This window comes from Staurois parvus, unplaced genomic scaffold (genome assembly GCF_062004578.1).
Source record: "Staurois parvus isolate SC_StPar_1 unplaced genomic scaffold, SC_StPar_1.0 ptg001701l, whole genome shotgun sequence".
Lineage (NCBI taxonomy): Eukaryota > Metazoa > Chordata > Amphibia > Anura > Ranidae > Staurois > Staurois parvus.
The window spans coordinates 226,125-243,263 of NW_028319497.1; the positions used below are offsets into that span (position 1 = coordinate 226,125).

At 48.5% G+C, this 17,139-nt stretch overlaps 1 protein-coding gene across 4 annotated transcripts in view; it reads right to left on the reverse strand.

Annotated features, from left to right (window-relative positions):
• The window catches only part of LOC149434702 (disheveled-associated activator of morphogenesis 2-like), a 344,618-nt gene that overhangs the window by 223,792 nt on the left and 103,687 nt on the right, over window positions 1-17,139 (reverse strand). For all 4 annotated transcript variants that reach the window (XM_089663497.1, XM_089663496.1, XM_089663499.1 and 1 more), the window contains exon 3: window positions 4,973-5,062. In XM_089663497.1, the coding sequence (XP_089519623.1) occupies window positions 4,973-5,062 (90 nt within the window). The remainder of the gene's footprint in view (window positions 1-4,972; window positions 5,063-17,139) is intronic.

Sequence of the window (17,139 nt, forward strand, 5' to 3'; positions counted from 1 at the left end):
GAGCCCTTCTCTGCAACTTAGTGCAGAATATAGTGGGATGTGGGATGTGGCTCACCGAAACGTCGGTGCGGCAAAGGTCCATTTCTCTCCACCTGGAAGCAGCCACTTCTCTGCACTGGTCCAACAAGCCCCCATTGAGCAGAAAGCAGGACATTTGCTGACTGCTTAGCTCTAGCTGTGGCTCAGCAGATGACATGCCCAACCTTTGCAGAGAGACCACTGCTTTCCCACAGAGAGCAAGAGCCCTTCTCTGCAACTTAGTGCAGAATATAGTGGGATGTGGCTCACTGAAACGTCGGTCCATTGCTCTCCACGTGGAAGCAGCCGTCTCCCTGCATTGGTCAAACAAGCCCCTATTTAACAGAGAGCAGGAGGTTTGCTGATTGCTTAGCGCTAGCTGACACTCATCAGGTGGAAAGTCCAACCTTTGCAGAGAGACCACTGTTTTCCAACAGACAGAAAGAGCCCTTTTCTGAGGCATAGTTCAGAATATAGCAATTTCTACTCTTTCTTTGAGAAAGATGGGCTATGGCTCACTGAAACATCGGTGCAGCAAAGGTCCATTGCTCTTCACGTGGAAGCAGCCATTTCTCTGCATTGGTCCAACCAGCCTCCATTGAGCAGGAAGCAGGAGCTTTGCTGATCGCTTAGCGCTAGCTGCAACTCAGCAGGTGGAAAGTCCAACCTTTGCAGAGAGACCACTGTTTTCCCACGGACAGCAAGAGCCCTTTTCTGAGGCATACTGCAGAATATAGGAATTTCTACTCTTTCATTGAGAAGGATGGGCTGTGGCTCACTGAAACTTTGGTGCAGCAAAGGTCCATGGCTCTTCACGTGGAAGCAGGGGCGGAATGACCATTAAAGAAAAACTCCCCCTGAGGACCGGGGTCATTAGGAGGCTCCATGAAATTCCCCTGGTACCTTTTTTGTAGGCATTTTTGGGTGTGCTTGAGTGTGGGCAAGGACACAGGGGCCCCATGATCCCCTATTGCCCGGGGGCCCCATGAATTGTCAGTCCACCCCTGCATGGAAGCAACCATTTCTCTGCATTGGTCCAACAAGCCTTCATTGAGCCTGAGCTTTGCTGATTGCTTAGCTCTAGCTGTGACTCAAACCTGAGGGGGCATGCCCGACCTTTGCAGAGAGTCCACTGCTTTCCCACAGAGAACACAGCGCAGGATAGAAGATCTTCTACTCTACGTAGGAAAGGCGGGCTGTGACTTGCCAAAATGTTGGTGCAATAAAGCTATTATACGATCCTCCTTGTTCATCTGTGAAAGCCCTTGGAGTGCCTACTAGACTTGTTGCAACATTATTTGCTTTGTATGGAGCAGCAAGGCGTTTATCTTGGAAAGATTTCTGATACCGCCTTTATTTTTTTTCTATATGGCTGCTAAGCATCTGATGATGATAAACAAACGCCGTACTGTACACAGACAGATATTTTCTGTAAAGCTCAAGCCCTGCTACAATAATCTATAATTATCTCAAGCTGCCTGCCAACCATTCAGAATCTGCAGTGATGCCAACTAGGAAGAGTCATGTACGGGTTGCATGTGTTGGCTCTGCTCACTCTCTGATGGACGGGTGCCCGTTTCATGTCCTTGGACACCTGGAATAATATGAAGTGGGCCTCCATGGAGGGCTTCCAGGTGCCGATAGCAGGAAGCAATATGAATGATGGGGAGACATTAGCGTGATGTTCACAGGGCATAATCTGTCAACGCTGCCGCCATGGTCTCACCAGCTTCGCTTGCTTTGGCCACCAGCCTGTGGCCATTGTCATGGCGGCTCTGGATAGCGACTGCCGGGAAACAGAGGAAGTATTCTTCCCGGACAATCAGTGACATTTCACAATGACAGGATGTAATTCTTTGCCTGAATTGCCCGCATTCCTTGGAGACTATTTCTTACCTATCGAATGAAGTCTCTATACTAGACTGGATTCGTAGTCCAACAATGCTTCACCAATCTGAGCCAAGATTCCTTATTTTTAGTCATTTGCTAAAGATACATATTGCAGTACTGACAGTATATGGGTTCGGTTGAGGGTTAGATGTTGACCGAGGATTAAGGAACAGAAGGATTGAAAGGTGGAATGACAGAGGATAGCATTAAGGACTGGAAATGGGTTGAGTGCTAGAGTTTAAGGATTGAGCTGAAGGATTGCGTTAGGGTTTAGGTGTTGGGTTTAGGGCTAGGATGAAGGTTTAGGTATTCTGTTAATGACTGGTGTTGTTGTTGAGGTTGAGGGTTAGGCTGAAGGTTTAAATATTTGGTTGAAAACTTGCGTTAGGGTTGAGGTTAAGAGCTAGGGGGTTGGAGATAGTTTGAGAGATTGTTTCAGAGGTTGAGAGTGAAAGTTAGGGTTTAGAGGCTGGGTAGAGAACTAGAGTCAGGGTATATGGGCTGGGTTGAGGGCTAGAATGGTGGTTTAGGGGTTGGGAGCTAGAGTTATGATTTAGTTAATCGCTTGTGTTAGGTTGTAAAGGTCAAGTTGAAGGCAAAAAGTTCATTTGGAAGGCTTGTTTGAGAGTTTAGGTTGAGGGCTGGGGTTTAAGGGTTAGATTGAGGGCTAGGGTTAGGATCTTCAGGCTAGATCAAGGGCTGGCGTTGGTATGGTAAGGGTAAAGGCTTAGTTATGAGGGTTTATATGTAAGTTTAAATTGAGAGCTAGGGTTATGATGTAGGAGTTAAGTTAAGGGGTAGGGTTTATGGGTTGGGTTGTGTTCTATGGTTAGAGTTTAGGGCTGGGTTGAGCACTAGTGTTAAAGTATTAGGCCAAAGGCTAAGGGTTCATTTCAGATCTTTTTTTTAGAATATGCATGGAGGGCTGAGATTAGGGTTTACACTGGGACCTAGGCTTAGGGTTTATGGGCTGGGTTGAGAACTATGATTCAGGTTTACAGGCTGATTTGAGATCTAAGGTTAAGGTTTAGATACTAGGAGGAGGGCTGGTGATAGGGTTTAGGTTTAAGGCTAGAATTAGGGTTAAGAGTTAGGGCTCAGGTTGAGGGATAGAATTAGGGTTCAGGTTAAGGGCAAGGGTTAGGGTTTAGGTAGAAGGATGAAGATCTAAGGTTAATGTTTAGGGATTAGGTAGACAACTAGTGATAGGGTTTAGATTTAATGCTAGAGTTAGGGCTTAGGTTGAATTCTAGGGTTAGGGTTTATGTATAGGGTTCAGTTTGAGGGCTAGAATTAGGGCTTAGGCTGGGGGCTATGGTTAGGGTTTAGGTTAAAGGCTAGAATTAGGGTTTAATTTGAGTTCTAGGGTTAGGATTTAGGCTTAGGGTTAAGGTTTAGGGCTAGAATTAGGGTTCAGGTTAAGGGCTAGGGTTCAGGTAGAAGGCTGGGTTTAGGTTTAGAGCCAGCGCTAGAGTTGAGGGCTATGGTTAAGGCTTAGGGGCCGACTTGAGAGCTAAGGCTAAGGTTTAGGCATTAGGTGGACAACTAGTGATAGGGTTTAGGTTTAATGCTAGAATTAGGGCTTAGGTTGAGTTCTAGGGTTAGGGTTTAGGTGTAGGATTCAGGCTGAGGGCTAGAATTAGGGTTCAGATTAAGGGCTAGGGTTTAGGTAGAAGCCAGGCTGAAGTCTGGGTTCAGGTTGAGTGCCAGGGTTTGAGTTTAGACTATGAGCTAGGGTTAGGGTTTATTGGTTGGCTTGAGGGCTATGGTTAAAGTTTAGAGGTTGGCTTGAGATCTGGGGTTAAGGTTTAAACATTAGCTGGACAACTAGAGAAAGGTGTTAGGTTTAATGCTAGATTTAGGGTTGAGTTTAGGTTGATTTCTAGGGTTATGATTTAACCTGAGAGTTCAGCTTGAGGGCTAGAATTAGGGTTTAGGTTATGTTCTATGGTTGGGGTTTAGGTTAAAGACCAGTGTTCAGGTTCTGGTTGACTTTTAGAGTTAGGGTTTAGGTGTAGGGTTCAGTTTGAGGGCTAGAGTTAGGGTTTAGGTTACGTTCTATGGTTGGGGTTTAGGTTAAAGACCAGAGTTCAGGTTTTGGTTGACTTTTAGAGTTAGGGCTTAGATGTAGGGTTCAGTTTGAGAGCTAGAGTTAGGGTTTAGGTTACGTTCTATGGTTGGGGTTTAGGTTAAAGGCCAGAGTTCAGGTTTTGGTTGACTTTTAGAGTTAGGGCTTAGGTGTAGGGTTCAGTTTGAGGTCTAGAGTTCGGGTTTTGGTTGACTTTTAGGGTTAGGGTTTAGGTGTAGGGTTCAGTTTGAGGTCTAGAGTTAGGGTTTTGGTTGATTTTTAGAGTTAGGGTTTAGGTGTAGGGTTCAGTTTAAGGTCTAGAGTTAGGGTATAGGTTGTGTTCTAGAGTTAAGGATTAGGCTGGGGGCTAGAGTTTAACTAGAGGGTAAGGAAGATAATTAGAGCTAGGAGTTGGGTTTTGCAGTTAATGGATTGGGGTCTGCAGGTTAGAATTATTTAGCATTGTATAAACTTTTATGTTGAAAATTCATCTTTGGGAATGTTCATCCTCACTTTCTGTTCTGGTGACAGCTATTACTGTGCCAGAAGGTGAGACGAAAAATCCGCCATTTTTCAATTGATTTTCCAATTGCAAATGTCAAAAACTACATTTTTCCAGTCTTTGGGGGGATTTCCCCTTCATTTCCTGTTGTCCCTCCAGAACAGGAAAAGGGGGTAAAGGTTTAGGGGGGGACACAGACAGCAATAAAAACCTCAATCTAGTCCTAGCCCTTCCCCTAACAAAAAGGTTAACTTCAGATTTTGAAGTATTACAGGTATATCTCATTGTTCCGCCACGTGCGTTCCATGAATCAAGAATTATACAGTATACCAGCAACATAAAATGTACTTCTGTAGAGTGTGATGATGTGTACAGTTTCTGTACAAAACGCCTTGGTACTTCAGAGCAAAGAGGTCCTGTCATTTAAACAAACTCCTCCCTTTTTTCTATCATTTCGCAGTGTCAATACATCAGAAATAGAGGAGACATCTTACCTTTTTCTTGCTGCAATAAATCTGCCATTTCTTCTCTGCGGGGAGCGCAAACATGGCTTCCCTGTTCTTGTCTGTAAGATCCAACTCATCCTGCAAAACAAAGGACAAGCCTGTGAGGACGTCCCTGCCGGTGGGGGCTGGAAAACACATATCAGGTACCCGCTTCACTGTACGCTCTGCTTCACACTAATGCGGTGTGGGAAACGCCACGTGTCGCAGTAACACGGCATCCATGAGATCTGGTACGGGTGGCAATGTTACCTCCCTAGCAGTCTGATGATGTCAGTATTTCTGTACTCAAAGCGGTACATTTTTTTGCATGGAAATATGTCATTTTTATATTATAGGCCTGTAATTTTTAGGAATAACTCCCTGAAATCTGTCCGGACAAGAGTCTAGTAAACATCCCGGGGAGGATAAAATTTGAAACACGAAATCATAAATTATAATTTAATAAATAATCATAAAAAATAATATAATAATAACACATTTAATTCAATAATATAATCAAACCAAAAACACAGAAACATCATCCAGCCAGGAAATGAGGCGGAGCTCTATTTGATTTGCTACGGCTACTAATGCACATTATGAGAAGCTCCCAGTGTACAGTGACATCAGAGGAAGCCATTTCAGTGCAGGAGAGGAGCCGATACACCTGTGCAAGACTGAAGGGGAGGAGCCAGTACACCTGTGCAAGACTGGAGGGGAGGAGCTGATACACCTGTGCAAGAATGAAGGGGAGGAGCCGGTACACCTGTGCAAGACTGAAGGGGAAGAGCCAGTACACCTGTGCAAGACTGAAAGGGAGGAGCCGGTACACCTGTGCAAGACTGAAGGGGAGGAGCCGGTACACCCGTGCAAGAATGAAGGGGAGCAGCCAGTACACCTGTGCAAGACTGAAGGGGAGGAGCCGGTATACCTGTGCAAGACTGAAGGGGAGGAGCCTGTACACCTGTGCAATACTGAAGGGGAGGAGCCAGTACACCTGTGCAAGACTGAAGAGGAGGAGCCGGAACACCTGTGCAAGACTGGAAGGGGAGGAGCCGGTACAACTGGGCAAGACTGAAGAGGAGGAGCCAGTACACCTGTGCAAGACTGGAGGGGAGGAGCCGATACACCTGTGCAAGACTGAAGGGGAGGAGCCAGTACACCTGTGCAAGACTGGAGGGGAGGAGCTGATACACCTGTGCAAGAATGAAGGGGAGGAGCAGGTACACCTGTGCAAGACTGAAGGGGAAGAGCCAGTACACCTGTGCAAGACTGAAAGGGAGGAGCCGGTACACCTGTGCAAGACTGAAGGGGAGGAGCCGGTACACCCGTGCAAGAATGGAGGGGAGGAGCCAGTACACCTGTGCAAGACTAAAGGGGAGGAGCCGGTATACCTGTGCAAGACTGAAGGGGAGGAGCCTGTACACCTGTGCAATACTGAAGGGGAGGAGCCAGTACACCTATGCAAGACTGAAGGGGAGGAGCCGGTACACCTGTGCAAGACTGAAGAGGAGGAGCCGGAAAACCTGTGCAAGACTGGAAGGGGAGGAGCCGGTACACCTGTGCAAGACTGAAGAGGAGGAGCCAGTACACCTGTTCAAGACTGAAGAGGAGGAGCCAGTAGACCTGTGCAAGACTGAAAGGGAGAAGGCGGTACACCTGTGCAAGACTGAAGGGGAGGAGCCGGTACACCTGTGCAAGACTGAAGGGGAGGAGCCGGTACACCTATGCAAGACTGAAGGGGAGGAGCCGATACACCTGTGCAAAACTGAAGAGGAGGAGCCAGTACACCTGTGCAAGACTGAAGGGGAGGAGCCGGTACACCTGTGCAAGACTGGAGGGGAGGAGCCGGTACACCTGTGCAAGACTGGAAGGGAGGCCCCCAATGGGCAGTAAAAAATGTTTTTTATTGCAGTTTTATTTTAGTTAAACTGTAACGGAAATAAAATGTAGCAAAAAAAAATATACAGGATGCAGTTCAATGGGAACACTTCAAAACTCTTTTGTAAGTTTGCTGGTTACATCATCGGCGCGGAACAATCCCTCAGTTCATTGCCGCGTGGATCGGCTCTTTGAAACGGTCATGAAAAAGCGATGAAAATCAGTCATAATCTCCACAGCCAGGTTGTAGCCAATGACAAACTAAGAGCCCCCAGCCCCCCCCCCCCAAGGACCCCCATGGCGAGAGCGCTCCAGAAACCCGCGGCAGCATCCGCCGGGCAGCTCTCTGCCAACCCAGCCAGCCGAAGAGATTTTTGGAAAATGTTTTCTGGGAGTTGCTGCGGCCGAGAGAGACGACATATGGAAATGTTTAAAAGATGGATTCCCAAACTTAAGGGGCAGACAAGTGAAACAAGAGCCTTACCCATGTTACATCGGATTACCGGGCCCCGGGCCCCGAGCGACATTCCACCGCTAAAAATAAGCCAGCTATGCTGTCTGAGGTCAGGAGGCTGCAGAGACGGCCGGGCTGACCCCGAACTTCCAGCCCCCGAGACAAGACAGAGATATCCAGTCTGGAAAAGGGGTTGTGAGGCCTTCATTACAGTATATAGCTCCAACATATTCCATCACGCTGTACAGAGAACACTGAGCCAGTTACATCAGTCTCTGCACCACAGGAGCTTACACTCTAATGTCCCCTCCCCCAGTCACATCAGTCGCTGTCCCAGAGGAGCTTACACTCTAATGTCCCCTCCTCCACAGTCCCATCAGTCTCTGTACCAGAGGAGCTTACACTCTGATGTCCCCTCCTCCACAGTCACACCAGTCTCTGTACCACAGGAGCTTACACTCTAATGTCCCCTCCCCCACAGTCACATCAGTCTCTGCACCAGAGAAGCTTACACTCTAATGTCCCCTCCCCCACAGTCACATCAGTCTCTGTACCAGAGGAGCTTACACTCTAATGTCCCCTCCCCCACAGTCACATCAGTCTCTGTACCACAGGAGCTCACACTCTAATGTCCCCTCCCCCACAGTCACATCAGTCTCTGCACCAGAGAAGCTTACACTCTAATGTCCCCTCCCCCACAGTCACATCAGTCTCTGTACCAGAGGAGCTTACACTCTAATGTCCCCTCCCCCAAGGTCACATCAGTCTCTGCACCACAGGAGCTTACACTCTAATGTCCCCTCCCCCACAGTCACATCAGTCTCTGTACCAGAGGAGCTTACACTCTAATGTCCCCTCCCCCACAGTCACATCAGTCTCTGCACCACAGGAGCTTACACTCTAATGTCCCCTCCCCCACAGTCACATCAGTCTCTGTACCACAGGAGCTCACACTCTAATGTCTCCTCCCCCACAGTCACATCAGTCTCTGCACCAGAGAAGCTTACACTCTAATGTCCCCTCCCCCACAGCCACATCAGTCTCTGTACCAGAGGAGCTTACAGTCTAATGTCCCCTCCCCCATGGTCACATCAGTCTCTGCACCACAGGAGCTTACACTCTAATGTCCCCTCCCCCACAGTCACATCAGTCTCTGTACCAGAGGAGCTTACACTCTAATGTCCCCTCCCCCACAGTCACATCAGTCTCTGCACCACAGGAGCTTACACTCTAATGTCCCCTCCCCCACAGGCACAACAGTCTCTGTACCAGAGGAGCTTACACTCTAATGTCCCCTCCCCCACAGTCCCATCCGTCTCTGCACCAGAGGAGCTTACACTCTAATGTCCCCTCCCCCACAGTCACATCAGTCTCTGCACCACAGGAGCTTACACTCTGATGTCCCCTCCCCCACAGTCACATCAGTCTCTGGAGCAGAGGAGCTTACACTTTAATGTCCCCTCCCCCACAGTCCCATCCGTCTCTGCACCAGAGGAGCTTACACTCTAATGTCCCCTCCCCCACAGTCACATCAGTCTCTGTACCAGAGGAGCTTACACTCTAATGTCCCCTCCCCCACAGTCACATCAGTCTCTGTACCACAGGAGCTCACACTCTAATGTCCCCTCCCCCACAGTCACATCAGTCTCTGCACCAGAGAAGCTTACACTCTAATGTCCCCTCCCCCACAGTCACATCAGTCTCTGTACCAGAGGAGCTTACACTCTAATGTCCCCTCCCCCAAGGTCACATCAGTCTCTGCACCACAGGAGCTTACACTCTAATGTCCCCTCCCCCACAGTCACATCAGTCTCTGTACCAGAGGAGCTTACACTCTAATGTCCCCTCCCCCACAGTCACATCAGTCTCTGCACCACAGGAGCTTACACTCTAATGTCCCCTCCCCCACAGGCACAACAGTCTCTGTACCAGAGGAGCTTACACTCTAATGTCCCCTCCCCCACAGTCCCATCCGTCTCTGCACCAGAGGAGCTTACACTCTAATGTCCCCTCCCCCACAGTCACATCAGTCTCTGTACAGAGGAGCTTACACTCTAATGTCCCCTCCCCCACAGTCACATCAGTCTCTGCACCAGAGAAGCTTACACTCTAATGTCCCCTCCCCCACAGTCACATCAGTCTCTGTACCAGAGGAGCTTACACTCTAATGTCCCCTCCCCCACAGTCACATCAGTCTCTGTACCACAGGAGCTCACACTCTAATGTCTCCTCCCCCACAGTCACATCAGTCTCTGCACCAGAGAAGCTTACACTCTAATGTCCCCTCCCCCACAGCCACATCAGTCTCTGTACCACAGGAGCTTACAGTCTAATGTCCCCTCCCCCCACAGTCACATCAGTCTCTGCACCACAGGAGCTTACACTCTAATGTCCCCTCCCCCACAGTCACATCAGTCTCTGTACCAGAGGAGCTTACACTCTAATGTCCCCTCCCCCACAGTCACATCAGTCTCTGCACCACAGGAGCTTACACTCTAATGTCCCCTCCCCCACAGGCACAACAGTCTCTGTACCAGAGGAGCTTACACTCTAATGTCCCCTCCCCCACAGTCCCATCCGTCTCTGCACCAGAGGAGCTTACACTCTAATGTCCCCTCCCCCACAGTCACATCAGTCTCTGCACCACAGGAGCTTACACTCTAATGTCCCCTCCCCCACAGGCACAACAGTCTCTGTACCAGAGGAGCTTACACTCTAATGTCCCCTCCCCCACAGTCCCATCCGTCTCTGCACCAGAGGAGCTTACACTCTAATGTCCCCTCCCCCACAGTCACATCAGTCTCTGCACCACAGGAGCTTACACTCTGATGTCCCCTCCCCCACAGTCACATCAGTCTCTGGAGCAGAGGAGCTTACACTTTAATGTCCCCTCCCCCACAGTCCCATCCGTCTCTGCACCAGAGGAGCTTACACTCTAATGTCCCCTCCCCCACAGTCACACACTATTATTATTATACATTTATATAGCTCTGACATATACCGCAGCGCTGTACAGAGACCACTGAGCCAGACACATGACTTTCTGCACCAGAGGAGCTTACACTCTAATGTCCTATCTTGTAAAGATACAGTATGTGAACGCCGCTAAGTAATATTAGGCTGTGTGATTATATTTTGTTTGAGTTACATTAAGTTTCATTTGTAAATGACTTTTCATTGCTTTTTTATTATTTATTTTTACATTTCAGTGTCAGTTGACATAATATTAAATATAGTTTATCTTTTTATCTAGAATGACAATATTAAAAACAAACCCCTCTCACTGACTGTAATAGAATAAAGTCTTCATCCGCGTTTGTCTATGGATTGCATTAAAAATACAATTATTTTTGTAAGACAATATGAGCATCATAAAGCCCGGCTTGTCATAAATTGGATTTACACTCACCGGCCCCTTTATGAGGTCCACCTTGCTAGTCCCGGGTTGGATCCCCTTTTGCCTTCAGAACGGCCTTCATTCTTGGTGGCATAGATTCAGCAAGGTGGTGGAAACGTTCCTCAGAGATTTTGGTTCATAATGACATGATGGCATCACGTAGTTGCTGCAGATTTGTCGGCTGCACATCCATGATGGAATCTCCCGTTCCACCACATCCCAAAGGTGCTCTATTGGATGGAGATCTGGTGACTGTGGAGGCCATAGGAGTCCAGTGACCTCATTGTCATGTTCAAGAAACCAGTTGGAGATGATCTGAGCTGTGTGATGTGGAGCATTATCCTGCTGGAAGGAGCCATCAGAAGATGGGGACACTGGAGTCATAAAGGGATGGACATGGTCAGCAACAATACTCAGGTAGGCGTGGCATTTAAATGATGCTCAATTATTACTAAGGGGCCCAAAGTGAGCCAAGAAAACTTCTTCCCACACCATGACACCCCCACCATCAGCCTGAAACGATGATACAAGGCAAGATGGATCCACCTCACCATGACACCACCACCACCACCAGCCTTAACCACTGATACAAGGCAGGATGGATCCCACACACCATGACACCACCACCACCAGCCTGAACCGCTGATACAAGGCAGGATGGATCCCACACACCATGACACCACCACCACCAGCCTGAACCGTTGATACGAGGCAGGATGGATCCCACACACCATGACACCACCACCACCAGCCTGAACCGCTGATACAAGGCAGGATGGATCCACCACACCATGCCACCACCAACCTGAACCGTTGATACAAGGCAGGATGGATCCACCATACCATGACACCACCACCAGCCTGAACCGTTGATAGAAGGCAGGATGGATCCACCACATCATGACACCACAACCACTAGCCTGAACCGTTGATACAAGGCAGGATGGATCCACCACACCATGACACCACCAACCTGAACTGTTGATACAAGGCAGGATGGATCCACCACACCATGACACCACCACCATCAGCCTGAACCATTGATACAAGGCAGGATGGATCCACCACACCATGACACCACCACCATCAGCCTGAACCATTGATACAAGGCAGGATGGATCCATGCTTTCACGTTGCTCACAACAAATTCTGACCCTACCATATGAATGTCGCAGCTGAAATTGAGACTCATCAAACCAGGCAACGTTTTTCTAATCTTCAACTGTCCGATTTTGGTGAGCCTGTGCGAACTGTTGCCTCCTGTTTCCTGTTCTTAGCTGACACCCGGTGTGGTCTTCTGCTGCTTTAGCCCATCTTCTTCAAGGTTGGACATGTGCATTCAGAGATGGTATTCTACATACCTTGGTTGTAGCGAGTGGTCATTTGAGTTACTGTTGCCTTTCTATCTTCTCCAACCAGTCTGCCCATTCTTCTCTGACCTCTGACACCAACAAGGCACTTTCCTCCACACAACTGCAGCTCACTGGATATTTTCTCTTTTTCGGACCATTCTCTGGAAACCCTAGAGATGGTTGTGCGTGAAAATCCCAGTAGATCAGCAGTTTTTGAAATACTCAGACCAGTCTGGCACCAACAACCATACCACGTTTAATGTCACTTCAATCCCCTTTCTTCCCCATTCTGATGCTCGGTTTGAACTTCAGCAAGTCGTCTTCACCACGTCTAGATGTCCAAGTGCATTGAGTTGCTGCCATGTGATTGGCTGATTAGCTATTTGTGTTACCAAGCAATTGAAGAGGTGGACCTAATACAGAGGCCGGTGAGTGTACATATATGTTACTTTGTTTTGTTAAGTAATATGGGCAGCACAGTGGCAAAATGGTCAGCACTTCAGCACAAAAGTTGTTGGTTCGAATCCCAACCACTGCACCACCTGCCTGGAGTTTGCATGTTCTCTCTGTGCCTGTGTGGGTTCCCTCTGAGAACTCCAGTTTCCTCCCACACCTCAAAGACATGATGGTAGGTGAATTGGATCCTGTCCAAATTGGCCCTAGTCTGAATATAAGTTAGGGACCTTAGCTTGTACGCTCCTCGGGGGCGGGGACTAATGTGAATGTACAATACATATGTAAAGCACTGCATAAATTGACGGCGGTATACAAGTACCTGAAATAAATAATAACAAAATAAATTCCATAGGGGGTACACAAGTGTGAGAGCTGATAATATATGATGGGGGGGCTATAACAAACAAAAACGGGGTTCTTGGTTTTCCGTTCTCTGCTACAAATTTTCTCCAGATCTTAGTCGGCTCTCTTCTTTTACCCATCACTGAGAGTTATAAACGCGTACTGTTTCCAGAGGAAGCACTTTGTCTGACATCAGAGCTTCTCCATGCCTTTGTTCCTAAAATGTCACCAAGAAAGGGGTGTGGGAAGCCCCCCGGGCCAGCGACAGAGCCCTTGGCGGGGCACGCAGTACGCTGGCAAGGATCGGAGATTGCCGGGATGCCATTCCAAGATTGTTAAAGCGTAAATTTGTCATCACTTTACTAAAAGAAAAAAAAAAAAGCGGCAATCTGCTGCGCAGATTGGGGACAGCGAGCGGAGGAACGCGGCCTTGGAAAACCTTCAGCTTACTGTGTGGCACAATCTTACAACAACATTAACGCGGCTTTTATTCCAAGGTCCCGCGGCTCTGGCATCGCCTAGACAAATCTGGGCCGTTCCACACAACTCTCGGCCAAAAAAAGAGAAAAATGACAAAGAGGCGAAGGGAGAACAGAAAATAGACGCTCTGATGTGTCAGCAGGTTCTTGTTGTGTTTTACAGAAAGGGAAAAGCACGCTTTATGGCCCTCAGACTGCATTCTACTCCTCTGTGACCTTATCAACTGCCAATCTGCAGCAGCTGGTAGAGAGGAGAAGAATGGAGAGCTTAGAAGAATGAGCATTTGTAGATCATAATATCTCTCTGTGTTAGTTTGTGTCTCTGCCCCTCCCACATTGGGGAGATATCTCTCTGTGTTAGTTTGTGTCTCTGCCCCTCCCACATTGGGGAGATTTCTCTCCAGTAGTTTGTGTCTCTGCCCCTCCCACAATGGGGAGATTTCTCTCCAGTAGTTTGTGTCTCTGCCCCTCCCACATTGGGAGACTTCTCTCCAGTAGTTTGTGTCTCTGCCCCTCCCACAATGGGGAGTTTTCTCTCCAGTAGTTTGTGTCTCTGCCCCTCCCACATTGGGAGACTTCTCTCCAGTAGTTTGTGTCTCTGCCCCTCCCACAATGTGGAGATTTCTCTCCAGTAGTTTGTGTCTCTGCCCCTCCCACAATGGGGAGATTTCTATCCAGTAGTTTGTGTCTCTGCCCCTCCCACAATGAGGAGATTTCCCCAAGTAGTTTGTGTCTCTGCCCCTCCCACAATGGAGAGATTTCCCCCAGTAGTTTGTGTCTCTGCCCCTCCCACAATGGAGAGATTTCCCCCAGTAGTTTGTGTCTCTGCCCTTCCCACAATGGGGAGATTTCCCAGCAGTAGTTTGTGTCTCTGCTCCTTCCACAATGGGGAGATTTCTCTCCAGTAGTTTGTGTCTCTGCCCCTCCCACAACGGGGAGATTTCTCTCCAGTAGTTTGTTACTCTGCCCCTCCCACAATGGGGAGATTTCTCTCCAGTAGTTTGTGTCTCTGCCCCTCCCACAACGGGGAGATTTCTCTCCAGTAGTTTGTTACTCTGCCCCTCCCACAATGGGGAGATTTCTCTCCAGTAGTTTGTGTCTCTGCCCCTCCCACAATGGGGAGATTTCTCTCCAGTAGTTTGTGTCTCTGCCCCTCCCACAATGGAGAGATTTCCCCCAGTAGTTTGTGTCTCTGCCCCTCCCACAATGGGGAGATTTCTCTCCAGTAGTTTGTGTCTCTGCCCCTCCCACAACGGGGAGATTTCTCTCCAGTAGTTTGTTACTCTGCCCCTCCCACAATGGGGAGATTTCTCTCCAGTAGTTTGTGTCTCTGCCCCTCCCACAACGGGGAGATTTCTCTCCAGTAGTTTGTTACTCTGCCCCTCCCACAATGGGGAGATTTCTCTCCAGTAGTTTGTGTCTCTGCCCCTCCCACAATGGGGAGATTTCTCTCCAGTAGTTTGTGTCTCTGCCCCTCCCACAATGGAGAGATTTCCCCCAGTAGTTTGTGTCTCTGCCCCTCCCACAATGGGGAGATTTCTCTCCAGTAGTTTGTGTCTCTGCCCCTCCCACAATGGGGAGATTTCTCTCCAGTAGTTTGTGTCTCTGCCCCTCCCACAATGGAGAGATTTCCCCCAGTAGTTTGTGTCTCTGCCCCTCCCACAATGGGGAGATTTCTCTCCAGTAGTTTGTGTCTCTGCCCCTCCCACATTGGGAGACTTCTCTCCAGTAGTTTGTGTCTCTGTCCCTCCCACAATGGGGAGATTTCTCTCCAGTAGTTTGTGTCTCTGCCCCTCCCACAATGGGGAGATTTCTATCCAGTAGTTTGTGTCTCTGCCCCTCCCACAATGAGATTTCCCCCAGTAGTTTGTGTCTCTGCCCCTCCCACAATGGAGAGATTTCCCCCAGTAGTTTGTGTCTCTGCCCTTCCCACAATGGGGAGATTTCCCAGCAGTAGTTTGTGTCTCTGCCCCTCCCACAATGGGGAGATTTCTCTCCAGTAGTTTGTGTCTCTGCCCCTCCCACAATGGGGAGATTTCCTTGCAGTAGCTTGTGTCTCTGCCCCTCCCACAATGGGGAGATTTCCTTGCAGTAGCTTGTGTCTCTGCCCCTCCCACAATGGGGAGATTTCCTCGCAGTAGCTTGTGTCTGTGCCCCTCCCACAATGGGGAGATTTCCTCGCAGTAGCTTGTGTCTCTGCCCCTCCCACAATGGGGAGATTTCCTCGCAGTAGCTTGTGTCTCTGCCCCTCCCACAAGCCACTAGAATATCAGCTTTGGAGGTGATTGGCTGTCGCTCGGCTTGGCTCTGGTCACGTGTCAGGTGATTTGTTCGGATTTCATATCGGAGGATTTCTAGTCGGATGACCCATAATAATAATAATAATAATAATAAATGGCCGACGACTGCTTTATGTCTCTTTATTATATTTTATTATATGTTGCTGAAATGTGTCCTTCCAGGATGTGATTATCACCCCGAAGACACGCAGATCATTCCTGTGCAAACAAACATCCTCTTAAAGGGGAACTACAGCCCAATATAAACCTGATCAACCTAAAGAGACCCAAACAGATCCGACATTCAGCAACGATCTTCCCAGAAGGTTCCGTGTTACTCGATGTGTTTTATGGATGTTATTTACCTGTAAAAGCCTCCCTTGTGTAGACGGCCAAGGACCTGAGACCCAGCTGACTCAAAGGTGTCACTGACTCGAGTGACACTCTATAGCAGCCTGTCCACCTTTTTACCAATGAGGAACCCCTAATGTTCAGTTCTCAACCCCCTCCTTAAAAGCACTTAACTGATGGGAAGAATGTCCCTTACATTGGTGGTCAGTGGGAAGAATGTCCCTTACATTGGTGATCAGTGGGTAGAATGTCCCTTACATTGGGGGTCAGTGGGAAGAATGTCCCTTACATTGGGGGTCAGTGGGAAGAATGTTCCTTACATTGGGGGTCAGTGGGAAGAATGTCCCTTACATTGGGGGTCAGTGGGAAGAATGTCCCTTACATTGGGGATCAGTGGGAAGAATGTCCCTTACATTGGTGGTCAGTGGGAAGAATGTCCCTTACATTGGTGGTCAGTGGGAAGAACGTCCCTTACATTGGGGGTCAGTGGGAAGAACGTCCCTTACATTGGGGGTCAGTGGGAAGAATGTCCCTTACATTGGGGGTCAGTGAGAATAATGTCCCTTATATTGGGGGTCGGTCAGTGGGAAGAATGTCCCTTACATTGGGGGTCAGTGGGAAGAATGTCCCTTACATTGGGGGTCAGTGGGAAGAATGTCCCTTACATTGGGGGGTCAGTGGGAAGAATGTCCCTTACATTGGGGGTCAGTGAGAATAATGTCCCTTATATTGGGGGTCGGTCAGTGGGAAGAATGCTTTTAGCTCCAGATATACTGTTTTATATTTTATATTGCATGTTTTGCAATGTTAAGTGTAATACCCCAATCTCTGAGCTGGCATCTCAGTCTAGAAAAGTGGTCTCCAAAGTGTGGCCCAGGGGCCAGATGTGGTTCTTTGCTTGCTTTTATCCAGCCCTTGGGGCATTATTTCCCCCACTGTCAAGCAACAGTGGGGCTTACTTCCTGCCACCAGGATATTTTCTTCTCCCAGTGGCCACAGTAAATGGGCAGAAGGTCTGCTGACTTTCATCAGCCAATCATGTGCATGCAAAAATGCTGTTTTTTAAATTTTCCTTGCGTGTGATTGGGTATTCTTTGCAAAGTGAAGCTTTACCCCATTTATTAAGCTCTGGACCAATTGCATTCGTAGAGTGCACAGTCTATTTGCCTTTTGTAAATCAACTCC